The sequence below is a fragment of the Falco biarmicus genome, chromosome 5, assembly GCF_023638135.1.
Source record: "Falco biarmicus isolate bFalBia1 chromosome 5, bFalBia1.pri, whole genome shotgun sequence".
NCBI classification, from domain to species: domain Eukaryota; kingdom Metazoa; phylum Chordata; class Aves; order Falconiformes; family Falconidae; genus Falco; species Falco biarmicus.
In genome coordinates, this window is record NC_079292.1 from 32,008,360 (window position 1) to 32,036,286 (window position 27,927).

Below are 27,927 nucleotides of genomic sequence, written 5' to 3' on the forward strand. Positions count from 1 at the left end.
CTGAGTGTGCTGTGCCACCAGTGAGCGAGGCTAACATCTTCAGCAAAATCATCAGCATTACAGCTGATGGCTTTCCTACTGCTTTGGCTCCACTGACGTGAATTGTTTCCCACCAGAAACTCACTCTAGCTTTGTCAGCTAGCAGAGCAGCTAGGAGAGAGACTTATGGAAGCCCTACCCACCAGAGGGGTGAAGGTAACCGGCTGGGGTCACGCTTGCTCTGAAACTCAGACCCACATCAAAGATGCCCCAGTGAGGACCTAACACCCCTGTGGCATCTGCTTTCTCTTGGGGTGCACTGATAAGTGTGTGCTACAAGGAGTAGCTCAAGACAGACAATGTAGAAGCTGTGAAAGCGGCTTAAACAAAAACACTGGAGACTGACCCTACCCTCTGTGTTTGACAAGCCTTGCGTTCTTTGTGCTGACAAGCTGTGCATCGTAACCCTTCCTCCTGTGTTTTCCTGCAGCCTCCTGACCTCAGCCTCCAGCCTGATTTGCACATCACCATCTCACCAGTCCTGCTTACCTCTGCCCCTCTTTAACAGCAAAATGTGGCACTGCTCTCAGGTATCGCCACAGCCCTGTCCTCATACAGCCAACCTAAGTGGGACTGCAAACTGGATTGCGTTCAGGGGAGGGCTATTTATTATTCTGTGTTGCCACAGCTCCTTCTCCACAGAGACCCTCTGTGGCTGTTTCCTAGGCACTGCTGTCATAAATAGGATTAATACTGATTAGATGACCGACAGAATAATCAGTCGCTGTTTACATATTTATCATCTGAGGCATACAAAATGCAAAAGCTCTCTGCACTTCCGGAATTTTATATGTGCTTTGGAGATGCTAACACAGATTTTGGGTAAGGACTGATGGGAAAAGTGCCCAGGCAAACATCTACACAAATATTGCAGCGCCCTTCAGAAGAGAGTTTTTGTTAGTTTTATTGTTACATGTGCAATGCTCCCAGAACTTTTCTCGTAAAATTAATGGTTACATACACATGGGTATACATTTTTAAAGCAACCTGCATCATTTCCAAGAAATGACAAGTATAATACTTCCTAAAAACCTCTCTTCCCCATTATGTGATCTGAAATGCAATGTTAACGATCTTTCAATAAGAAAACAACAACAAAATATGCAATTTCTGCCTCAGGCTGTAGCCAACTTGCACTGCTCTGATCACTTAAAACGACTGAAAAATGGATCTCCATGTTGCATGAGTATATCTTACACCTGGAGAACAGCTGGCATAATAGTTATATATTCTGCTCATCAGCTTCTGAGATTGCAGGCTAGCATGGGGTAAACTGCGTTCTGATAAATCTGCCTGGTAAAGGCAGACTTGATAAAGGTCTGTTCCTAGCCTTCATAACATAAAGCTGGCAGGAACACGTGCTGCATCTCTATCACTAAAAAATTTGCAAATAGTACCTGGTTGAGCAGCTAGAATACAAGACCACCCAAATGAAAAACCTGCAAAGAATTAAGTAGTCAGCCTGAGATTTCCCAGTCATGATGACGGTGATGCAATGGAACAAGTAAGCCAGGATTGGCTGGCCATCACTGTTGATGTGAAAGGGAAGAGGCTGATCTCCAGTTAGCAACCATGGAAGGTCCGGATGGGGTGGGAAAGGCAGTGGTAAGGGCTGAAGAATGCTGGCATTTGTGCAAGTATCTTTGCATGAGTATGACATTGGTCTGAAATCTGTCCTGTTGGAGATTAAAGTAATTTTCATTCCCAAAGTAACTTTATTTCTCTACTGTCTGGGGGAAATGACAAAAAAACGTGTTTTTCTCCTGTTGACAAAGTCTGCCACAAGGTAGATCTACAACACAGATCTCTGAATTGCAAGCAGTGACTGACTGCAGGAGTCTAAATGGGATTGGGAGCATCCCTCTTGTGTCTTGAATACTTGACATCAAATCACTGGAGGTAACAAATCTTCCCCTATGCTGAGTGTTCAGTCTTGAAGTTCCCTGCTTGTAAACAGGAGATGACATGGCAGAGAGTACTTCTCTATTGGGACTATCTCTTTTTGTTTTCTTTTTTTTTTTTCTGGTGGGGTACTGAGTCCTGCAAGCACTCTATGGGTTTATTTTATCACTGCCACCTCTGGGCTCCTTCAGCCTCTTTTCTGCCCATGGAGAGAACAGGGAAAGGACAGTACAGCCTGTGTATTTCTTCCCTGATATTTATCAGCTCATGAAATATGAAAACTATCTTATTTTAAATTGTGCTGTCTGTTGAAAGAGATGCTCAAATGGGATGAAGTGAGTAGAAATCTACCCATCACAGGTCCAGCCATGTTCTGTTTTTTTTGTGTTAGGGTACAGCAGGGGCCAGGGGTTCCTGGGGCTGGGACCAGTGGGGGCTCCCCTTGGGTGGGCAGAGCAGGGTCTCACCAGCCCTCACCTTCAGCAGCGGTGTGTGCCCTGGGAGCAAAGCATGCCAGGCATCAGCCCATAGGTCAGGGTTGGGTCAGTAGGGCCCATGGGCATCTTGCAGGTGTGATAAAGAAGTCCGTAGAATATGAATATTTCATTGTTTCAGAGGCATTGATGCCAAACACTTTTCTTTGTTATCCAGCATGTTTGTGGGGTGTTGCAAGAAACGGCAGTGAAAACCTACTCACCTGGGTATGAGTGTTCTTCCTTGAAGAGGCAGTTATATTGGAATAAGAGCTGACAGATGAGGTGGTATTCAAATCATCCGTGCTGAGGTTGTCAAGAGTGTCACTGAGACCACTACTAACTGAGCTGCTGTCATCCCAGCTGCAGAAAAAGGAGCATGTCTACTTTACATACTGTGTGTCAACAGACAGAAAGCATCTCCAGATGAATACATGCAATTACTTACTATTCAAGAGCTTTACCAGAAAAAATTCAGTAATATATCTCAATGTGCAATGAATATTATTAGTTTTCAGACTTTTTAATTAATTTTTCACTCACTATCAAATGGTTGCTTGTTCAATTAATGAAAGACCCAGGTGCCTTTTGAAAAATTAACATCAGGTCTAGGTGTAAGTCATTAGAAGAGGTTGTTTCATGCTTCACCGCAATCACATTCAGTACACTGGCAGGGAAATCCATTAAACCTACCTGGTATTGCTAGCCAAAGCATTATTAATAGCTTGGAGAACACCTGATGGATTTCCAAGCTACAGAAAAATAAAAGGACTATCTCTTCTGCAGCCTAATCAGCTGTCAGCAGGAAGCTAGTATTTCCAAAAGTTTTATTTTCTTGTCTTCATCCTTTGTCTAGTGGGTGCAATGTCATCAAAATAGGATTCCCTGACAATACAGTCACCATAGTTGACAGAGAGCACGTTAAACATCTCTCAGGAAACAGAGGCTGCCAACACTTCTGCTTTGGGAGATTGAGGCAGAGGATGCAAATGAGAGAAAGGCTACTACTCTTACAGAAATGCCACTTACATATTCTCACAAAAACCTTGCTTTTGCACGGAAGGAAGGTTGATCTGTGTTTCTCAGACTTTTCCCTACACAGCTGCTTCTCCAAGGTGTTACATTATGACTCCTTGCTTATTGCCATCTACAGCGGTATACTCCCAGTTTTGCTGCATCTCCACCTGTTAATCTTGTTTTGGATTATCCCCAGGCCACAGAATTTGAAAAATATTCACCTTATCACTTCCAGTGGGATTAATCTCCTATAGTTTTAGCTATATAAAAGTTAGTTATCTCATTTAAGCTATCTATCTAGGTACAGTACAAAGAAGCAGGCTCCTCTAGGAGGTAAATCATCCTGGTTTAAAACATCTCGGGTTTCTGGGGTGAACTGCCCGCTGAAGGTGCCTCTTTATGTCTTTCCCTCTCCTAGAGATGAGAGGGTTGATGCAGCCTGTTCTAGACACATCTGGAGAGAAAAAGCTAGGTGACATGTTTATGCGTGTTAGTAAAGTTCAAAACACAAGAGAGAGTACGTAATATCCTTGTTTTGCTGTAGGCTACGTCATGAGCCGCCTCTCATAAAAAGTCTAAAATTCAATCCCACAGTGGAGTTAGAGCTCAGTACTATTGCTGCTGGTCATTCAGAGCAAACAAGTAAAATATCTGTGAATCCTTATTTTATGTGGTGTTTTGGGAGATTAGATTCACTTGTCTGCTTCTTCGTGAAAGGCTTTAGAAAGTCATAACAGCAGTGACAGTGTACTGCATGGTACAAAATGTGTGCTGATGTTATCAGAAAGTTCAGTGCACTGGTTTTGTATCATAGCAACTGCAGCAAGCATTACCTTCATTTTGCAAAAGGTAGAAAAGCACATTAGTAAGCCAGCTCAGTGACAAGATAAACATATTTCAGAGGGCAAGAGTTTATTACAGTGCTGCAGTTTCCACCGTTGAGCACAATGACTACAAATAAATATGTCTTCTGATGCATTTCCAGGTAATATGCACAGGAGTAACAATAATAAAATTTAATATCTAAGTGATTACAATATCATACCTTATAGGCTGCCCACATTCATCTAAGAACCATCTCTGAAGCACTAGCCATTTATGCTTTCTGTATTTTTCACTGTCTAATGTGATATGGAATTTCATTGATACTAAAAATCGTTATTCAAATGCTATGCAGCGCATGGGAAGATACCTTGTATAGGAGTGTAAAGACTGAGAACCCTAAAGATGGATAAAAATCTAAGTACTATTAAATGTGGTTAGGTTTTAGAAAAGATAATACGCCCTTCTTAAAAGATACCTTAAAAAAGGGAAAAAGAAATCATAAGCCAGACCCAAAATGAGATATACTGGATACTTTCACAAGCAGCATGAATTTTTAATGTATGACATTCATGTTTCATGACCATCACTTTTCTGAGTCTACCCTAAACCCCTGAGGACCAAGATTAATGTTTAATCCTGTTTCTCTATGTTTGTTTGTTATTTTACTCTGGTTTCATTTCTGGTCCTTCATTTCACTCTCCTTTTTCTCTGTAAGAAGATTCGCATTTTCTAAACTCTGAAATAGTTCAGCTGAGTCGCAGAAGATTAACATGTTATCTACAGCTGAGGTTTTCAGGCAACAATGACTGTGATCATGTTTTCTTTCTATTATGACTTCTTTCTGGTGGTTCATACCCATCACACCTCACTCACCAGTGGATTATTAGTGGGTCTGGGAACACTCACATCCATCTTGTAAGATATATAGAAGATTATTTTGACACGTCCACTACTGACCTTTCAGAGTCATCACTATATTTGTCCGGATTTTTTTTTTCTTTTATGATAGGTGCTTAGGATGTTTTCTAAATCTGGGGGCTTTCTTACCCCCATATTTCTTCTAATATTCAGTATGACTCAAAAAAAAAAGGAATATCCAAAATCTCTTTCTTTCCTGTATGGCATTTTGCTAAGGACTATTAGAGAAACTGATTCCTACTTGAAACAACTTTTGTACCAACCTTTTGAAAATACATAGTAAAAATGGAAAACTCCAACAACACAGACTGTATCAGCCATCCTTTTTGCAATGAAGATCATTGTTCTGTGCTTATTTTAGTGCATTGTCCAGAGCTGTTTTAAAATGTTCATACAGCTCGATTTTCTATCTTTCAATACTGTTTCCACCTTTTCAGCCTTCTTGCCCCTGTCTGGACAGTATAGTTGCTATCAGATGAGTTAATATAATTTTTGGATAATGAAGAAGCCTAATTTATAATTGGGAAAAAAATCTTAATTATCCATATTGATTTCTTCTTTAAATAACAAATGTATGATAAAGAAATCTAGTAGCATTAGATGTGCATCACCTTGAGACTAAAAAGGCATTCTTGGAAGCCTGCAGCTAATTCTCATTATAATTCTTGTTCTTGTTCCTCCTACCCCTCAACAAAACAGTATTTATCATCAAATTGTACCTAAGTGACTTAATATAGGCTTTGAATACATTGGCTAAGATTAAGCTTCCATTTTCATTTCAATTTTCGTTTACTTTTTTTCATCCATCCTCCAGAGTTTATGACAGGTCAGGCTAGTACTGCTGTTTATTAATGCCTGACACCACTTCCCTTTTTAAAACCACATTTTAGCTACTTACAACTTTGGCAAAATCTGCTTATTTTTCTTGTTGGGTGTCAGCCTCAGGTTGATTTCTTTGAAAAAAAAAATGTCAGCAAATGCAGTTCAGCTATCTGGGAGACTGAGGATAAGAGAAAAATGCCTTTTTTTGACAAGTTCTGGCAACCTTTTCTCTGAGAAACCCCTGGATCCCAAGAAGAACTGGAGATGAACCTTAAAATTCAGCAAGCCATAATACTGACATTAAGGCTGTGCATTTTGCTGTTACTAAAAAAAGTCCTCTCAAATCTGAACAATTTATAAATCTCTTCAAAATCACTCTTTGCATATGCATGACAGAGATTTTTTTTTCAGCTAACTGACCAGAAGTTCCTCCCTACCCAGCAGCCCAGCTCAGCCTGCTGTTGTGTTACATAGTTCCATGTTCAAACCGGCAAATGGAGAGCAAGCAAACAGCCCAGCAGTCACTACTCTCATTGTGAAAGTAGGTAACAACACAGTTTTTGACAACACAACCACATACTATTTTTTTCTCTAGAAACACTTCATTAATTTAGGTCTTATAAGAGGTCTGCTCTAGGGGTGAATCTGAATTTTGCATTAAAGCAAGCTGCCTTCTGTCATTTTTCAAAGTTGAAATACTTCCATAAGACAAGGGACAATATGAAGCATGATTGATGTCCCTGGTGTACCAGACTCCCTGCAACCTGCAAGGTATTAGGTAACTGGTTTAACCAACATTTTTAATAAGCCAGACACCAATAAGGAGCTTCTAATTTTCTTTAGAGCTTAGAATCTGACTTGCAAAGATGTAATGCAAGCAAATTTGTGCTTTGAACCTATAGTTTGCCACAGGGGTATCTTAAAATTTAGGTTACCAGCAACTCAAACTGCATGTCAAAAATTAGCAGCTATTTTTGGCCTTGCTATTGCTGTACCTCAGCTTTCCATCCATAAAATGGACAAAATACATGCACAAATGAGTTTTAAAACACAGTCTCTGATAACTGGATGCTCAAACAATACACTAGAAAGCACATTCTAAGGCTTTAAAAGCCCCTTTCTTTTTAGAAAAATGTTCAAATGGCATGATAAATGAAACATAGGGCTGCACATGATAAATAATGAGGAATACAAAAAAACCACTGAGTAACTGCTTTGAAACTGAACATCCTCAATATACGCGTTATATAAAATAAGGATGCTTGAGACTGAGGACGCTGGTGATGAAACCATGATCACCTAAAAATGAATATGCACAAGAAATCTGAATTAAGGTTATGCAGGCAACCTTTTTGTTACTTCCGAGTGCTTTTACAACCTTACTCTTTTCACACAGCATGAATAATATTCAGCTTTATCAACTTTAAAATCTGGTAATTCCAACACTTCAGTCATACACAGGGCTGAATTTGAGCAGGAAAGCTGTACTGCAGCAGGAATGCCCCTTCACCTTGGAAGCTAGAAAAAGTGTGCCCAACCATGCGATAGTTGCCGAGGGGTGGCTTCCCTTCAATCCCCTGGTTAGATTTATGGCCACTGTGTTACAGCCTTCACTCAGAAACATACCTCATGTTCTGTGAGTCTACCCAGGCTCTTTGCACTAACATTACCAATATTTTTTCTGCTTAGGTCACCTGTATTTTAATTTGATGCACTAGGTGTGCCTATGAGATTATTTGCACTAGCTAAAACTCAACCTCTAATTCTAGCTTGTGTCTTTCAAATCTGAATAGTTCTTGCCCATTTTGAAGAAAGAAATAACACTCCTGCTAGAGAAGACTTCCACATTGTCTCTGTAATTGCTGAAGGTGGCTATGAATATTGTACACATCCCAATGCTTCAAAAACTGTTCCAAATTCTTCAGACAAAGTTCCAACTCCTTGATCATATCAAATACTCCATGCAGTTGAGGAATCCACAACTTGCTATCTACACAATTGGTTAGTCTCCACTATCACTCTTTGTCTCCCTTTCATTAGTGTGCATCAGTATTGGAAAGATCTCTCCATAATAATCCTCTCATTGACCTTTCCATGGCATAGTTGTTCTAGAAATAGCAAGGTGTCTGAAGTCAAAATACCCGGTGCTTAACATCAGCATGTAGAGCTGAATAAAGATTATAAACATATTCCCACAAGTATTCCCTCAAATGGAAAGATAAATTGCACCTAGCTGTGCTCATTACACTTTTCTGTTTGCTTTCCACAAGTATTTGGGTTTTTTTGCTTGAAAATAATCCAACCCTGAGTTCACGTACTGAAGTATATGAACTAAATAAGGAATATTTTATGTGGGATAAGACATTATTTCACAGAGCAGGCAAACAAGCAACAGAGCTTTAGGGCACAGATGCAATGAAACAAGCCAGATAATACTTGATCGTACCCTACATAATGAAGACCTGCAGAAATATGCAACAAATTTTTCTAGATGTTTTGCATGATGGCTGAAAATACCAAATGCAGTGCATTGAGACAGCAACGAATCCTGAAGGTACGTAACAAAAGGAAGTGGTATTAATCTGTTAGCTTCATGGATACCTAAAATATTCCCCTTTCACAGTACTTGTTTCAGAAAATCAAAGCACTCTCTAATTGCAGACAAGACATGGTGGACCACTCAACCACAATATTGTTCCTTCCACCCTTCCTGTTTCTATTTTCAGCAATTTCCTACAAGCTCTTAAACTTGCCAGCTCAGCTAAGTCCATCATGCTGATAAGCTGGGCCAGTGCCTGGAATTTGTTTCAACATTGGCATACTTCATTAATTTTTGAGAGCACCTCCAGCCAAAGTGGCTTAAGTATGCAAATGAAAAAGCTTTACACAAGCAGATCATCAGACATATGAAGGCAGCAAGACTCCAATCCATGTGTCATTGAGTCTGCTAGAAAAATATGGTTCCTTCAATGCATTCAGCCCTTGGCATAGTTTGACAAGTTGCTGGCATTTTTTGCTTTAGTTCTTTACCCATTCTTGCAAGCTGAAGCAGGAACTACACCTTGCAGAATACAGCTCTAAAAAACAAAAACAAAACCTTTCCTCTTAAAACATTGATTTAATCAGAATAACTGTTCTATTTAGGGAGGTTTGTAACTCTGTACGAAAAATATCACTTTATTTGTCACATGCTTTGTACTGCACATGAAGGGCTTTAGACTACAGTAGTAGACCTACAGTCCTTGCGTGTCTTGCTTAGGAATGAGAAATTTTTAGTCACATTCTTGCTAATGCCAGTGGAACTCACATATCCCCAGGGACCTGTGTGTGGGTTTGGGATTCAGGGAATCTGAACAAACACATTTAGCAAAACAACCCTTACTTGCTTTTTATAGCAAATCTGAGCTTTCAAAATGTGAAAACACTTTTAAACACTTCTAAATCATTCATTACCATAGTGGCTACGTACAGGACAGTGCCCACATGTATTTCTCCTGCTGGGGGAAATGGTCTTAAGAGCACAAAAGAGATAACTGAGATCATGAAAAAAAAAGTAACATTTGGGGTTAAACAGAAACTTAACTCCTGAGTGTGTGTTTGAGGATTTACAAATCCACACTAAGCGCAGATCAAAGACGAGCAGTGGGGTGTTATCCCTTCCTCTGGCTGCACACAGCTGGCTGTTTCATGTCAATGAATCCTCAGATGATGCAGGTCTCCATGTCCCTCTCTTAGAGCCTCTGGATTGAGGTTTGATTTATAGAGCCTACACAACTGTTCATAGAAACAGTAGAGGTATGAAAAAGAGACACAACTGCTTTGGTTAGTGTAGCCTGCTTCCATGTTTGCCAAATAAGATGTTAGTACGCTAGTCCTTTACAGTGGCTAGGACTGGGACACCCTCAGTTATACTGGACAGTTACTTCATTAGGCAATAGTGCCCTAAAAAAACAAAGTCCCCAAATTTAGTCACCTGTGAAGTGAGCAGCTACCTGGAATCTAAAACCATTCGTGTCAGTGATGTGTAAGACATCTACATTAGCTTTGAGTTAGGAAACCAAAGATTGGCATTTAATCCCCTAGGTGGTCAGGAGACAAAGGCAGGTACATCCTAAGGGTATGCAGGAGAGACTGGAGAGAGATCAGTGAGGCAGAGGTATTAAACTAGATGCGCACAGTAGAAAGCTTGAACTTAGTATACCTTTCCGTACTCTACTCATACAAGTTAAGCCCTGCAAGAGGAAGGTAGAACTCGTCGACCATCAGTCTGTGTTTAAGCTAGTCCCCCACACATAAAATCCATAGAACAATGCTAAATCCGTCTCCACAACACACTCCATGGAGGTAAATGTTGTTTCTGTACAGCATACCAGTAAAGTGAGTATTAACGTGCAGTCCAGGCTGCTGCCATGAACCGTCCTCTCTGACATATCCATATTTCAGGATACGTTTCAGGAGAGTAAGGCAGAATTTGGCCTAAAATAAAGACTTTATAGCTACTCCCCTAACTGACTTTCGAGAACAGAAATGATCTCTTAGCTCATTAAGAAGAAAAGACAAGAAAATAATTGGACTGTTTTACTTCAAGCAATGCCTCACTAGCGTGCCAATATATCAGCTGGCAAACTTTCTCCTTCAAAGTTCAATTCATCATGAATTAATCTGTTTTAAATCTTTTATTGTGAGCTCAGCTGCTCATTATTCATAAAACAGCTACGCTGACCCTTCACAGACAGATTCAAGATGGCACAGAGTTCATAAAATCAATACTTTGTTTCAATCCACAGGCTGTGAGAGCCAAACCCCAGGCCCTGAATCAAACCAGAAACTTGCAAGGGCTATAAATTTCATTATAGCTATTCTATCCTCACAGCTAAATGAAAACATCACCAGCTGGACTCATATTTCACCACCTTCTCCTCAGCAAGTGTAATGCATTACCTGTCATACCCAAACAAGGCAGCCACTGAAGCGTTAATCCTGAATTACTTTGAGGTCATGGATAGAAAAATCATGCCATGTACTTTTCAAAATGGATGTCCTCAGCATATTCTAAGGAAAATTGTTTACAAAATAAAAACAATAGCAATGCATTTACACATCTGCTTTCATGCAATATCACTTTGGGAAGATTTTTTATTTCATGTTTGAAAACTTTTTGTAAAAAGATTCAATTAGAAAATTATATCCTACCACAGAAATTACTTCTAGCCCAAGAGCACAATCAGAGCAAAATGCATTTTTGCAAGGTCAGTGTATTCCATATTTCTTCTTCGAAGCATTTAATAAGTGCTTTAAGAAATAATTTGCTTTCAAAGCCTGAAGGAAAAGAAAACTCTAATTGATGGAAGATACACATTTCTTCTGGTAATTTTACATACCTTGTAAAACCTCCATACCCACACCTCAGGATCTGAATAAGTCTTTGCCAGAACCCCTTCTGGTTTCCACTTATTTCTGAATACAATGCTTAATCTGACATGATAGGGACAGCAGAAAGTCATTAACTAGCTCTAAAATCATAACAGAATGTATCAACAAGCAGAAGGAACTTTGCAAAATGGAATTTAGGCAAGTGTTACTTGAATAAAATAATAAAAATCCAACTGGAAAGATATTTTGGGTTTGGAATGCGCAGTTCTTTTTTTGTATGAGATAGATAAACAGCATCCATTTTTAATTACATTTCAAACAGTCTATAGAAAATAGCAATATATGGGCTGAAGCAAGATGTGAGGAAGTAATTCCATCAAGAACTGTTGACAATGTCATCACAAGCCAAGGGAGAAAAGCTTTTGATGGAATTATCTTCCTGCTGCTGCTTGTTATGTTTCTAATACACTGCTTGGATCCAAGAGATGTTTAAATTTTTTGATTGTAGATTCAGACAAGTTAATTAACATCAGTTGAATGGACATAAATAAACAAATTACAGTGCCTATACAGTTCTTCAGAAGATACAAAAGCAATATAGAACTCGATTCCTTGGTACCTCGTCACTTTAAGAAGTAAAAATGTAATTCTTTACTATATGGTCAGTCTGCAACCCCAAAAGTGAAAAAAGAAATGAGATCCCACAAGCATAAAGAAACATCTCATGAAATCCAAATTTGTATTTGAAGGAAAATCATATTGAAACCAGCACCTTAAACACCCTCAGATAAGCAGAATTTGTCATTCACCTTTGCAAACTGCCAGTCAAGCTTCAGCTGGGAGAGTGGTACTGAAAAATCAAAGCTCTTCACCCAACCTTGTCTTTACAGCATATGAAGAAACCAAACAGATCCTCCTGATGACTTCTGATAACTGAAGGTTCAGAGGAGAACCTTCCCCAGTAATTATTTGCCTGATGTCAAAGTCCTGATTTACTGGTAACCTCCTCTGCTGTGCATGGTCTCTCACATTCAAGAGCATTTGTTCCTAGAACAACCTGTCCTATTTTTGCTTATGTGCGGAAGCAGGGATTTATTTTTCCTGTTTGTAACTGATCAAACTCAGAAGAAAAAACAAAATGTACACAGCTATGTTAGCAGAATGATGAGAAGTAAATCTCTTCATTCTGGTCATGATACTTATCCTATAAATCTCCATGAAATAGCCAAGACTTAAACCCAGCAGTTTTGTGCAGCTTTGCTGTTGGGGCAAACCAAGTTTTGGAGTTGGTTTTGGCTTGCAAGACAAATTTATTACCCCACATTGTCCTTTGCTGAGGATAGAAAAACGTGGCAGTCAGAGACTAAAACAAATTTGATATATTTAATTAGTAATGTGTCTTTTTAAAAAAAATTATTATCTTTTACAATTGTAACATGACAGTAACAAGTTAGTCTGAGGCACCTGCTATCCTTGTCACCTCGTTGCAGCACTCCCTGATCACCTTCCTACCCATTGGCATAACATGGTCCCAGAGCTCGTGGCCCTGCACTGCCATCCAAGGAGTGGGGAGAGCACCCCAGGAGCAGGATGCCTCCCACCACGTGCGAGCACAGTCAGAAAGACAGCCCTTCTGAAAGCGTGGAATTAACTTTACCTGGGAAGTGACTGGAAGCAATGGGCTTCCTCCCACATACCCTCGTTCAATGTAATTTTTTTCCGTCAGGTCTCAAGCCAAAGTGCTGGTTTGTTGAGTTTAGCAACAAGTTGTGACTGTGGGGAAAAGATGCTAGTACAATGCCTAAAGGGCTTCTTCATAGAAATCTTCACCTTTGAAACTCTTTGAGAGCTCAATGCCTGCAAATATTTTCAGATAACAGGGTAAGCCTATTACCTGAAGCCTAATAGGCTTACTTGCTTGCAGTCAGCATCACGACAACAACCTGTCTGACAAAGGACAAGTTAAGCAGAACTCAAAGCTGTTTCTTCTCCTGGTTTCGTTTGCCAGGACTATCACTCACACTTGTTGCTCATTTCCCAGATTTTTCTGAGTAAAGACCCAGACTGCTGCTTTAGCAGGAAGTAGGAAGGGAATTTCTCCTGCTTCTGCATGACCTGATTTTTAGCATCATTTAGTAAGGAATGAAGGCTTCGATGCTCATGTTCTCTGTGCATGTGGCCTTCAGGCCCTTGCTCGTCACTGATCTCTAGGCAAAACTGATGGCTAATTTTAATCAAATTTTGCAGAAAACGCAAAGGATCAAAAAATTATAGTTTGTAGCTGTCATGCAAATACATAGCCATATGAAGACAGAGGGAAAGTAGAAGTCTCTCTGAGGGGAAACATACAATATTAATTAAATAGTTCAGATGTACCTGATTCTATGCATAAAACCAGACTGCTTAAAAAACCTTCCAAAACCAAAAAACAAGTTCCTCCAATATAGGGATATGTTTAGTCTCTTTTTAGTAAATAGGTTCATAGAACATTTTAATTCAGCTTTGAGATTTGGAGGTATTTTCCTGATTTTTATTTCCTTCTAGCCTTTTCCCCATGAAGGTCAGGCTGCTGATTTTAGAAAAAAATGGATTTCAGAAATAAACTTGCTTGCAGAGGTTTAGTCATCCTAGCATTTATTTGATATTTTTTTTTGATTTCCCAAATGTTCAAGATTTTCTTGTTCTGCATTGAAAAGCCATTTGGGCATTCAGGTTATTACCACTGGTTAGTTTTAGATAAATTCTGTTTGAAGAGTTTAATGTTCTCTTTAATCCCGATTTGTGCCCAGCTTTTGCCGTAATTATAAATGCTATTCATTGGCACCTTACGTTACATTGCTGCTTTTCACATCGTCATTGCTGCATTAAAGGGGATGGAGTCATTTCACATTTAACAGCAATTGTTGAACCGTATTTTTTTACTTCTGCTCAGAGATCACAGCTGGGATCGATTCTATCACCAAAAGTTTTCCAAATATATATATTGTTATTCCATATACCAGTGGTACCCAGTCTTTGTTGGTCCCATAATCTCACTTTAAGAGTCCCTGTGCCATGTGTTTATAATCTTGCCAATGAGGGTAGGAGCTCATTTATGGACCTATTACTTCAGGTTTCAACCTAATCCTTATCCAGTTTTGGAAGTCTAGACAAGAAAGGGTTGTAGAGGTGAGCTGCAGGCCAGGTAATTTACTCAGGTTTCTGAACTATGACAGGGCAAAATACCATGGAGCTATGCAGATACAAAGATAGCTGGAAATTTTCAATCAAAAGTTATTTGACAACTTACTGATTTTTTTGATAGAAAGTTAAGCATCTCACAATATTTTAAAAAATAAATAATGATTTGCTAAAAGAAATGGAATAATTTAGGAACTAATGTATATGTTTCAGTCAATCTATACTTACATTGTCATATTAAAATCAGAAATAACACTTTTGCACTGAGAAAACAGGTGTAATAGAACGCTTCAAATATTCTTTTTATATCTTAGTTTTCAGATATTTCAATGTACTTTATTTGATATATCAATTCATTATGAAAAAATCTACTTAATACTGAATGAAACTACCTTTTCTACAATGAGCCATCTTCAATAAAATATTATATGCTAGTCATGAAAAATTGTCTAGATAATAACATAAGAAAGGGTAACGTAAAATGGATGCTTGAAACAAAACTTTAAAAAAATAATTTCTTTTTTCTTAAATCAAACATACTTCAATTTCTCTTGTGAGAAATTAAAAAAAAACCCCAAAATTTACTCATAATTTAATGGAAAACCAGAGCCAAAAAATGAGAAATCCTTTTAAAAAGAAACCACAAGTTTTGATCAAATCTCTAAAGATATGAAAAAACCAACAACAACTAATCTTTCTGCATCCTCAAGTTTTTGGTTTCTTCCTAGTACAATGACAGATAATTCCTGAACGCATTGCTGTATTCTGTTTTGTGAAAAAAAATTCTTCAAAAAAGAAGAACCCAAAGCCTTTGGAAAACTGTAGTCCTTCTGGATAAAGGAATGCTTCCCTTGGCTGTTTTTAGCTTGAAGTTCAGAGAAACGGCACTTTAAAAGCACCACTTTCAGCATAAAAGGTGGCAGCGCTAATGTATCTTACTACGAGTTCTCCCTTTCCAAGGGATGGAAATACTGAAATTACTGTTATTGCCAGATGAAAGAGAAAAATGGTGGTCATGGATTCAAGACACTGTTGACAGAGCTTGTCAGCATGGTGTGGATTGCAGGTTTTAAAAAGGGGACCTATTTCAGCCTCTAAGCATTTTCAGCAGGAGAGAAACACTGTCTGATCTCCTCGTAGGCACATAAACAACCTTCCAAGTGGATTTGCTCCCCCAACATATCAGAAGCCATCAAATGTTTAATGAGTTTGGTTCTGGCTGTTTCTCAGGGATTCTGGGTGACTGGGAAGCTTGCTGAGGTTGGCACCAAGGGGAAGAGGATTTTATGATGGGAACAAAGAAGAAGTGGTGAACAATAGTGACAAAGAGCTCTTTCCCCAGCCCACCACAGCTGTGCACATGTGCTTGAGGAATGACAGTGGTACATACAGACAGCAGAGGAGAAGGCTTTGGCACCTGAGGAGCCTTGTCTATCTGCCAGGGTATACATGCCAGACGCACTGCATACTGCTGGAGACAGTTTTCTGTCAAGCACTGTGTACAGGGTCCCTCCAGGCAGCTCATCTTGCTGCATAGGATACATCATAAAAGACCCAGTTTAAACATCTCTCCAAAATGATGATTACATTGGGGTTGCAAGCAAGACACATTTTAAGTGTGACTTATCCTTGCAACTGGGTGAATTTTTAATTAACTGTAGTAATAACAAAAAGCAAGTTTTCTATTTAATGTTACCACCCAAAAAAACCCAACCCCAGGCAAGCTATGAAAGTAGGGAGGTGAATCTAAAATTATCAGGATAAAAAGAAACAATACATGCATGCTTTTTTCAATGCAGTTTTTCCATGTGAAAGAGAAAAAAAATACTGTAATGGATAGGCATGAAGCATGAAAATACCCATCTGCAATGTTGCAGAAAGAATTAGAATGCAAGAAAGACATGAAAAGACCAGACAGCAAGAATTTGTGGAAATATGATGGATTGCAGTGGAGAGTGACACCAAGCTCAAATCCTGCATGAAAAAAGGGTGGATGTTATGTACAAAGGTCAGAGCTTTTGACATGAGCAGGGAGCAGAGAGTTTGGAGAACTGAATTGCTGCATCTTCTCTGCCCTAGACACACAGAACTGAGACAAAGGTTACTACAGACAGCAGCACAAGGCCTGCAGCAAAAATCCTCCCATGCAATTCTAGCAAAGTATGTTGTCTTTACATTATTCAAGTACTTTGTGTACTTACTTTTCACCTGCAATTGCCCTGTTCTCTCCCATTTAACCCAAAACTCAGATAAGCTTTGCTCTCTGACAGGCCACATAAAATTACCAGAAGCAGCGGAAATTAAAGGGCAGAGGGTATTGCAATAGTGAGAACAGGCTATGAAAGGCTGGAAACTCTAGTGTAGGCGTACCTCTTAAGATCCCTAACACATACAATATGTACTACTACTGATCACAGCTCTTCAACCCAATATTCTACCAATAATCAACATTTATACCACCTACGGCTTTGCCCCTTATAGAAAGTCTTCACTTCCATATGTACCCCCCCCAAATGTCAATATAAACATAAATCACAAAACACCCTAAACTGGTTTTGAAGGACTATAATTGGGGTAGGTAAGGGAATAGCAAACCTGATATTGGGTAACAATCAAGACTATTGTGCTAAAATATAACAGATGGGACCAACTATGAGAAGTAACTTTTATATACATATTTTATTGCTAAGAAGTAAGTGAAGACTACCATTTTCCCTTGCAGCAGTGCAGAAGAAACCCCTGCAAAAAACAGTTCCCTTTCCTTGTCTATATCGCTTCATTAACTGCAAAGGCAAAGGAGCAGCAGTACCATGAAGGCAATTCTCAATCATCTTGCTACGTTTTGGTGACTTTTCCCAAAGAAGAAAACCAAAGAGAACAGTCAGAGGACCTCTGACCTTCCTCCACTTTTTGCTAACTCACTGGCTTGATAAAGATGTTTGCTTTCTTATCCTTCGTTCAAAGCTATGATTTTACATTTGGCACCTCTAACATTGCCGTTGCATTTAACAGAACTTCATGTGAATGTCATGTCATACTCAAGCAATCCCGTTCTGATTTTCTGACTGTGAGATACTGTATGGGATCTGGCTGAGGTGGAGTTAATCTCCCCATAGCGGCGCTCATAGTGCTGTGTTTTGTACCGGTAGCTAGAAGGGTGTTGATGACACACTGGTGTTTTGACTACTTACTGCTGAGCTTCAAGGCTTGCTCTCCAACACCCACCCCACCCCTGGCCCACCAGTAGGCTGGAGGTGGCAAGATCTTGGGAGGCTGTGTAGCCCGGACAGCCGTCCCAAACTGTCTAAAGGGATATTCCATATCATATGACATCTGCTGAGCCAAATGGGATAGTTACGTGAGTTAAAGATTCAATTTTAATAACTGTGTCAAAACTGGGCATTGGAGAGAACATACACATGGTGTTCAAAAACCAAGTAGCCATGGGCTACTCTACGTTCAGCAATGAAGCAGTGCTGTGTGGCCTCCACTCCCTTGGTATTGCTTCTCTTTCCGTGCTGAGGGACCTGGTTCATGTACTAGACTAATCACACACTAGCTTTCACCCTCAGTTTTGTTCTTCAGAAACCTACGGATTGAGCCAAAACATCACTGGAATTAATGCTGATGGGGAATGAAACCAAGAGAGTCCCAAACCAAAGTCCAAGCCTGAAGCCAGTTGCAGTAGTCTGCAAACAGGCTCGTCCATGCCTTGACCAGCTCTTGGCAGGTGCTCCCACGTACAGAAAAGGAAATGCAACTGTTACATATATTTGCAGAAAACATCACAGGATTCCTGCTTGTTGTGACAATCAGGCAGGCTCCATTGTTTGTTTTTTTTTTAATTCACTTATTCAAGCTTTTTCTATGAAGAAAAAAAATGAAAAACAACAACTTGAACTTTGATTTCTCCCTTCTCTCATTAAGATATGGCTATGAGTCAGTTGTGGTCTGCCTGTAACACAGCAAAGTCTAGGAGTCTCCCGAGGCTGACGAGCTGCTCAGCCTCTGCTCTTTTGCTGTAACACTGCTATTAAAAGCATTTGGTATAGTTGAACATGACAGGCTGCTGGTTCAGACCTCTGGTCATACTCAAATCTGTCAAATGTGATGGGCTACACTTGGGAATGTTGGCATGTGCAATCCTGGAAAATAAACAAGCCATTAAGGGCTCTCCCCTAGATTATGCAGCGTGTGAGTCCATCTTGTTATATCTTTCTTCCTTTCCACTATCAAAATAGTCTGCTAGCAGAAGTCAAATATTTGTTTGCTAAAAAAAAATATTAAAAATCTGACATCTACTGATATTTGATTCTCTGTATTTATTATTCTTTTATCCTATCAAGTACTTCAGTTTAGGTTTTTCCAACAAATTTTTCAGGTTTTGGTTGTTTGTTTTTTGTGATGCTCAAACTTCTACCAGAGTTTGTTTGAAGGAAATAGTCACTCTTTTATTTATAGTTCTATTACTGAAACCAATTTATTTTAAAATCCCTTACTTGGGACACTCGCAAAAGCAGAAGTCCCTTGGGGAAGAAATGAAACAAATTGAAATATAAACCAACTTGACAAAATAAATTTAAAATTGAAAAGCAACAAGTAACAAAAATGAAATATATTTCATAAAGCAGTGCACAAGTAAATGCCTGAGCCTCGTCTTTTTAAAGGAATTAGGAATTCATACAGATAATGCAAATTCACATTTTTGTATTAGAATAAACATAAAAATCCCTTTATGTTCTGAGTTATAAATCATCCCTAAACATCCTTGCCACAGGATTAGCATTTTCCTAGGACTTTCCCTTAGAGAAAAGAGTTTGCCTTTGTTATTAAGCCATAACTTAAAGGGTTTTCAGCACATATTTCCGAGTGATCCAAAATACCAAATTGATGATATTATGTAGCATTATTTTTCTTTATGACATGTAGGATTTAGGTAGAGATCAAAATTCTCAATTGTAGGTGTCTAAAAATGCGACACCTAAGCAGTTAAGGACATCACAACATGGCCTGCTTTTCCCAGTTCTTGTACACCCTTCAGGCTGCTGAGAGACAGTGTGATTAAAATTATAGCAAATAATACAGCTAAGCAGGAAAGCCTCCTATTGCCTTTGCTTCTATCTAGCACTCCTAGATATGGGACAGATTCACTTACCCCTTTACACCAACTGATTATATTTTTTAGCTTCATTTTTTTTTTTCTTTTTAAAGTTTGAAGGGGGAGGAGTTGGTTTACTCCGGAGTACTTAGTCTTCATCTTTTACACATTGCTGCTTTTTATTTCTCTGAAATCAATCAACTTTACAAATACTGAAGAAAATTTAATGTGAAACTGCTAAAGTGCTCTGTTTAATGCTGCTTGACAAGATTCTTCCATTCCAAAGTCAATAATTTCTATGAATGTTCAGTATGTCAAACTTGACAGCTTTTCCCAAAGAAAGGTTGTGCTTGATGATTGTTTTAAGGGAGCAAGATCTGGTGAATATTCATGTTCCAAACATAAATTCACGCCTCCCAGCTCTACAAACTAGTCATTTGGTTTCCTCTGCCTTTTGTAACGTGTACTAAGTGCTCCTTGCAGAGAGGCTGGGTGACAAACAAGTAGAAACACTAAACTGCCTTTTAAAGGCTAGATTTTCTCTCTTGAACTAAGCTCTACAGTACTGTAGCAATATATGTGGATCCACCCCAACAGTGTCTGGCTTAATTAGGCTAGCTCCTAAACTAATTAGACAATTAAATTGATTCAGGAGCTGTATACAAAACTCGAGGACTCCTGTTACCATTTGCATAGTATATATGCGAAATATGTACCAGCAATGCCATTAAAATCAGTGGAAATTTGGGGTGCGTGTCTTTTAATAGGTCACTCTTTACACTGAATTTTAGTTTTTTGGACTGGGACAGAACATCTGTAGTGATCTGCAATTGCTCTCCTAACAGTTAAGAAAATTTCTATTTACATTGCAATGTACTGCAGTATAACAGGAGTGTAAAGAGCTGGTAAAAAAATAAACCACTTAAATTCTGGAGCCTCTGAATGACTGAAGAGAGAACACGGCACGAATCTGGTATAAGAAAAAAAACCACAAACTAGATGAAGGGACCTAGTGCAGTATTAAACAAAGTCAGTCATCTTAAGTAAGACCAGGCAATCAGCTCATCAAATTCATATAGTCCCCTGTGGTGGTGCATTTCTCCCCCTTCTCTGGGGTGTTCTATGACCCCAGGAGTTAGCAGCTAGGACTTGGTGCCTGGAGCAATGAGTTGGGTGGTTAAGCAACCCTCGATCACACCAACCATTCTTGCTTGGCCAAGGTAGGTAACAACACCGTGCTAGGAGCTCCCGTTGGCTGGTCAAAGTAGGGAACAAGAACAGGAGACAATCAGTTATTTCCTGACAGCCCTGGAACACTCCTGACCCAAATCGCAGCCCAAGGGGAATGATACCATTGTGGCTGGAATTTTGAAACATTACCGACTTGGGTTTCGTCCAAGATGGAAATTTACAGGATGACTAAAGCCAACTTTCTCACAACCTTATAAACAGCAGTCCCAAGGTGAGACCTTTTTGAGCTCTCCTGGGCTGCAGCAGGCTGCGACCAGCATCTCCCTCTGACTGGGATGTGCCGCTCAGAGCTTGCAAACTACCAAGTTTGCAACACTTAGGGAGACCGTCACTGATGGTGAATGAAGGAGGCTAGGTGGTGTCCCTGCTCCTTGAAGGTTCAACCCTTCACCCATCGAGGAATGCAAAGGCATTTAGATGTATTTCACTGAACTTGAGGGGAACTATTTATCAGGTATACCTTTATACGTTTGTGTAGATATATTTCTATATACCTATTTTCTCCATGTTTGTGTGTGAATCAATTTACATACCTCATAAAAGTATTACAATCTTGAATCAGTAGTTAGGTTATTCTTCTGATTTGACCAAATTCCATTGTATCACTTTGTAACTGTTAGAAATAGCCATAAACTCAATGCTGCTAAAATCCTATGGATAATCTTGAACCGCGAACAAATTCTCTCTCTCTCTCTCTCTCTCACCCTGCCCCATACAGACACTTGCCCCTCTAGCTGTAAGCCGTTGTCCAAGTCTGAGACTAAGAAGCTGTAAGCCGTTGTCCAAGTCTGAGACTAAGATTGGACCTAGCTGCACCTAATCTTTATGAGAGTTTAGAAAGCGAGGGGGGCCACTCTAAACATTGTGACTCAATGGAAAGTACCCCGACCCTCTTACTTCTTTGATCCCTATAAATAATTTCTGTCTCGATTCTGATTCGATTTTAATTTGATTTGCCTCTGTGGATTTAATCCATATAATAAGTAATAGAGTGCATCTTGCCATCAAAATATGTGTAGTTGTGTTTCTGCAATTTCATATAAAACCTGTTTCTCTCATACTTTTGATGGTGATTCTTTAAGTGACCTGATCTAAACGACCCATTTTGTGACACACCCTTCATTCCGCTGTGTAAAAGGCTTGGTAACCCAGGTACCATTAAATGCAAATTGAAAGCTGGCAATCACTTCTTATTTCTTATAATTCAGGTGTATTTCGCAAACTGACACTTTCTCATGCACTTCCATTTACAGATAACATTCTTACTATATATATAGGCTTCTAACACACAGCCTAGTAAGTTTGCGACACGCAGCACTGTGAAAGGTAAGTCTTTGAAATGGCATGACATTTCAGCGTGAACTGCTGAGCCATCGTTTTCCTAGCAAGCCATATTTCATAGCCAATATTACCTTGTGCAACTGGAATTGTCTCCTAAGGCCACTATATGCTACACTGTTCTATGAATCTTTGGAGAACCTAAACCCCAGTGGCTAATCATTCATAGTCCTGAAGTAATGAGATCTTCAGTTGCTCCCATTTAAATGGGATGCAAAAGTTAATGGGACTGAACATGAATTCTCAGTGAGATACAGATAAGCACAGAATACCGTATGCAACTTCAAAAAGAAATCAAAAACCTAAAGTAGCTTTCCATAGCTTCAAAACCTTTGTCAGTAGATAAAGGTCTTTCATTTTCCCTTGCTCACCCAGTAGTGCCATGCTTCCTCAAGGTTTTCTATTTGGAAACGTCACAAACAAATAATGTTGTGAGCAGGAAGAAGGAAGGAGAGCAGCTGACAGTTCCATCAACATGACAGCTGCTTGGCAGCAGTGATTAGAGCCAGGAGCAGCAGTGGTAGGCAAAGATAAGCAGAAGACAATAAGCAAATCCTACTCATACCTGCCAATAACTAGTTTATCCAAGTCCAAACCTCTCTTTGTAGGCTAGATGTGACCCCACCTCCCTCAGTGACAACCCTCCCTTGTGTACTGCAGCAGTGACCTTTTCCTACAGGGCTCAGCAGTACTAATCCACCCTGTCAGCCATCCCAGGAACCACTTCTATCTTTAACCTTCGTGTAAAATGCTTAGGTTTCATGGTAAGCAGAATGACTAGCTGCTGCCAGAATCAAATCATTAAGGCCAAATGAGTTCATCGACATTGTTGTCACTACAATGAATAACCTAATCTCAACTGCTGTAAAAAATATTGATTAAAAGAAAAGATTTTAAAGAAGTGGCAGCAGTTATTTTCAAGAAAGTGCCTGCAGAAAAATGGAACCGGAAAACAGCATTCTGAAAAATTATCTTATTTTGGTTTAAGTTGAATTATTTTACCTAACTCTGTTCTCAATGTTTTCTAATCAGTTTACTGTGAGTTGCTCTAATTTAACTCAATATTCACCATTTGATGGATGAGAATATCCTTAAACATTTTTCTGCTACTTAGTGAATATTTTGTCATTATTCTATGAATATTTCCATTAACTTAATGATAGTGCAATGCATATTAAAAACTTGATCAGTGACAACAATCACTGTGAAATACTGCAATTCTCCTGTTTCCTCTTGATTTATGTGCCAAAAAGAATTTTGAAATTGCTAAATCTCATTTCAGTTTACCATTTTGTCTAGCAAAGTGTTTACTACAACATGCTTTGGGAGTTAGATTTCCATAGGTAGACCACCCACAGCATGCACATAGTTGTATAATACCATAAAGTTAGCCAGGAGATTCCTCTCCTTGATCAGATAAGGAGTTCTTTCGGACTTCTCACTTAGCAGGTCTGGGAGCTCTCTCTGTTATTTTATAGCAGAAATTAACTACCAGTGAGAGGGGGTATTGAAAATGTTATTAAATAGCTTCTTTTCAGAAATCTGTAGCAAGTGCAAGGGAACAGACACTGCTGAAAAGCAGCAGTAATCCTGGCATGTTCTGTTTCATTACATCTTGGCTGTTTCTCAGATATAAGATGTTCTACTCACACGTGAGGATTATGTGAAAAACATACACTTGAATACGTTGAATAAAGTGTCAGGATTACTAAGCACTGACTTCTTGCTTCCCTGTGTGTTGTATTCTCATAGTGTGGTTCTGCATTTAACTTCTCAAATTGACTGATACTGCCTTCAAGAATTCACTGAGCATCATTTTAAAGTGTTTCCCTGCTTCTCCTTTTAAAATGCTAGGATGTTTTTTTCCCAGATACATCAGATTACACAACTATTGGAACATTTCTCCCTGTCATTGTCACTAAGTGTTAGTTATACCTTGATAATTAACTGCTGCATTACAGAAAATCAGTGGAACACTATCAAAATGGACACAAATTTTACTATCTGATAAAAGCATCTTTTCTAATTCAATTTTAGTAAGATTATGAATTGTATCACTTTTCTTATTCTATTGGGATCTTTTTGTTTTTCTTTATATTGAACTCAGACCATATTCTCATTTCCTTTGACTCCCAGCTTTAATATTATTTTGCTTTGCTTATTTGCCTTGCCTGTTCTGACTGCTTTCCTGATAGCTATCTCACATACATTTCTTTAAATTTCCTGCCTTCAACCAATTACTGCTATTTTTTATTTTAGTATTTTATGTTACTGCATTTCAGAAAATCTATATAAAAATCCAACCCAGTGAGAAGAGGCAATTTAAGAAGATGCTGTGGGCAGACCATAAAATTGTTACTAAGGGAAATAGAATATTCAAGGTGAGAACAGCCAGCCAAATACTGCTATTTAACAACAGTGCTGAGCTAGACTAGATGGAGCAGCAAAGGGGCTTTCCAATCCAAAACTGTAATTTCACAGCCCCACCTTCTCGGTACAAAATACCTTCAAATTAACTTTTTCATGCACACTTTCATTCCATCTATTTTAAGCAGGCTATTTTAAGGAGAAATTCTACTGAAGAAAAAATAACACTTAGTACTCTGAAAGAGCATGACCGAATCATTACTAAAGAAGAGTAGGTGACGGCTTTGACTGAATTCGAACAATGGCTGTAAAGTTAATTTTGTAGAAGTTGCTTTGGGTAATTATTACTAATAGTTGCCATAATATGTATTATGCTATCTTCTAGAAATAATATGTATTTTGGTCAAATATGCTGCCTATACACTGGAGCAACATGCAACTAAGAGCCTTTGCCCCTGAAAGTTTCTATTTTCCATAACATTTAGGACATGACAGGATGAGAAAACAGCCAGAGTGAGCACAGTAGTGACCAGATGCAGAATGGAGCAAGGCAGCAGATGAAAAAGCCAAATGGAAGTTGTTTGCCTAATCAATAACATAAGAAGTAAAGGTGTAAAGGTTAAGTTTATCACAGTTAATAGGAAGAATGCATTCTCCCAGTGCAGAAATAAAGCACAGGTAATGTATGGATATTTTGCTTCTTAGGCTAAAATGGCTATAAGGCTTTTGAAAAATTAACTCTGTGGGACTAGAAGAAGGGTGGATAGCCAGTCTACAAACCAACACACTCAATACTTCAATGTTTGAGACAAAAATAACCCTTTTTTCCTCTATTTTCCTACTGCAAAATAAGGAAAAAAACTCAACACTGGGATGTTTGGAGGATCAGTGAATATTTGTAGACTAAGTCAACAACATAGAACATTAAATACTGGATACTTCCTAAGAATGGTGATGACAGTATAATAACAAAGTATTTCCTCCCTTTGTCGTTGTAATAAAAGGAAAATACCAGCATATGTTGATTGTCCATTTCTACTTCTGATAAATAAAATAAGATATAATGTCAGTTAGGTCTAATTTACAGCACCATGCATCTTTATAAAATGCTTTGATGAATAATTTTACTCTATCTAGAACCACTAGAACATTTTCATTGCCTTTTTGTCCTCTTGGCTCATAGGGTCATTATTTATCTGTTAGCTTCCTAAGATAACTCTTATGCTTTATCTTTCATGAGCTAAAAACTTAGCATGCCATGTCACTGCTAACCATTTAAGGTCACATTGTCTTATCTTTTAACTCCCATCAATTTGCGAGGCAATATGCAAAGTCAAACAGTTTTAGGCACAGAGCCTACATGGACGGTGACAACACAATGAGGCAGCACAGCCCGTGAACACCACTGCTTCCTCCACTAACAACATACTCATACACTCTACACATAGAAAGAGACACTGATATATAGGTACGTACATGAGCACTTGCTCACACCACATAGATAAACAGCTGCTGGCAGGATACATGCAGGCATATTTCAATGAGCTTCCCTGTGAGCTGGTTTGGAAAGATACGTTCTGCCTACCCTGGCACCTTTCAACAGTCCCACTGTAATATTTTGATATAGATATAATGTACCCATTGGTGACTTACCGTGATAGGCTTTCTGCAGAACAGGAAAGTAGCATTTTGAGTTCATTCTGTGTGGCTTAGGGATGGGACGTGATCAAGCAAAAAGTCAAGATTTTGCCTAATGCAAACTTGCCTACTATGAAAAGCATAACCATTGATTTGGTCAGGCTTGGGAAAAAAAACCCAGTCCCTGTAGATTTACTGTATTATGACAATTTAAAACCAGTAAGTGACACAGTGTTAAACCCAAAACTTCAGGCCTTTGCCCTGCTTGCCTGTTCAATTAGAGGTTAATGTTTGATTTGGGCTTTTGGGTGGATTTTTTTAAGGTTAAGCAATTAAATCCATGTAGTTTAAAAGAGAGCATACTTATTTAATAATGATTTAATGAGTCCACCAATTCTGTATTATGTTTCCTACAAGCATGGGCTGAAACACAGCTTTAAGTTTACCGTTTTGTATTAGCTAAAAGAGGAATGATTAAGTTTTTTTTTAGAAGTAAAGAGAACCCACGTCATAGTAATTTTCCTGCCTTGTCCTCTGATTCATCTATTAGAAGGTCCCCTAATTATTAAAGGCCAAAAGCACCTGCACATAATACAAAGAGTCTGGCTGAAACCCAAAGAGTGTTCATCCTTTTCCAAAAATGCTACAAAACATATGATATTTTATCTGAGAAAGCAAAGCAGAATCTGCATTTAAATTATATGGGGCAATATGCATCCAAAAAGGCTGATTGCTGTGAGGAAGGTCCACAGTTTGGTTGGAACCTATCACTGTTTGATATTAAAAATGAAATAATTTTTAGGCTTTGAACTTGAATGTCAAAGTCTAGGGCACAAGAAACTTTTGCTGAAATGATAACCAGACCGCTGGCTAGCTGCTTTTCTAGCAGTAAATGTACCAGGATCTCAGTCAGGGAGATAAGGAGAGCTGTTTTAATAAATCACTGCCAAACAGCAGCCAATCACCCTGGATCGCTCCCCAGTATTCTGAAGCTCTCTCATCTCCCATAAATGTCACCTTGAGTTAAAGCCAGAAAAGACCAAAAAAGCAGGGCTACTTTTTGGCTGAAAATGCACACACACACAAAAAAGAGCAAGACCAAACCAATATAAATGGGGAAAAAAATAGTCTTCTACAAGCTAGAAAGCTTAAGGAAGACATAGCAGCAACATGGCACATCTCATTCAGACCATAAATTACTCCAGTTAGACTCCCAAGATTCAGAGAGAGGTCACTAACATAAAGATGGAGATGGCCCCAAATGGCTTTGCTATATAGGGAGAAAAACCCAAACCAAACCCTCCTCATTACAAAGAAATTCTTTCCCCACTTTCTACATTAATAGATGATGGCAGCACTTGAGTTGGAGAGCAGACTAGCAAGTGAGAGATGAAATGAGAAAATAGCTGCAGACAGCAAAAACACATGAAGCCTGTTGCAATTAATTAAGTCCCTGCCAACTCGGGAAACTCTGTCCCCCTCTCACGCTCTAGCCTTCTTGGCTATCACATTTGTTACCACCCACTCTGCAAAGCTGAAGTCATTTCTTCAAATGTTTCACATCAGCAGCATTTATCAGCATGTCAAAGGCTTCTTTCCAGCTGAATACTGACAACAGCCTTTTGCTATTTTTTGTCGTTCCTGACTACTGTTACTTTCTGCCTAAGTCCAGCCAGAGCTCATTAC

The 27,927-nt window shown here is 38.9% G+C and overlaps 1 protein-coding gene across 7 annotated transcripts in view; it reads right to left on the minus strand.

Annotated features, from left to right (window-relative positions):
• The window catches only part of NAV3 (neuron navigator 3), a 414,503-nt gene that overhangs the window by 64,185 nt on the left and 322,391 nt on the right, over positions 1-27,927 (minus strand). For all 7 annotated transcript variants that reach the window (XM_056340408.1, XM_056340406.1, XM_056340405.1 and 4 more), the window contains one exon: positions 2,639-2,777. In XM_056340408.1, coding sequence (XP_056196383.1) covers positions 2,639-2,777 — 139 coding nt within the window. The remainder of the gene's footprint in view (positions 1-2,638; positions 2,778-27,927) is intronic.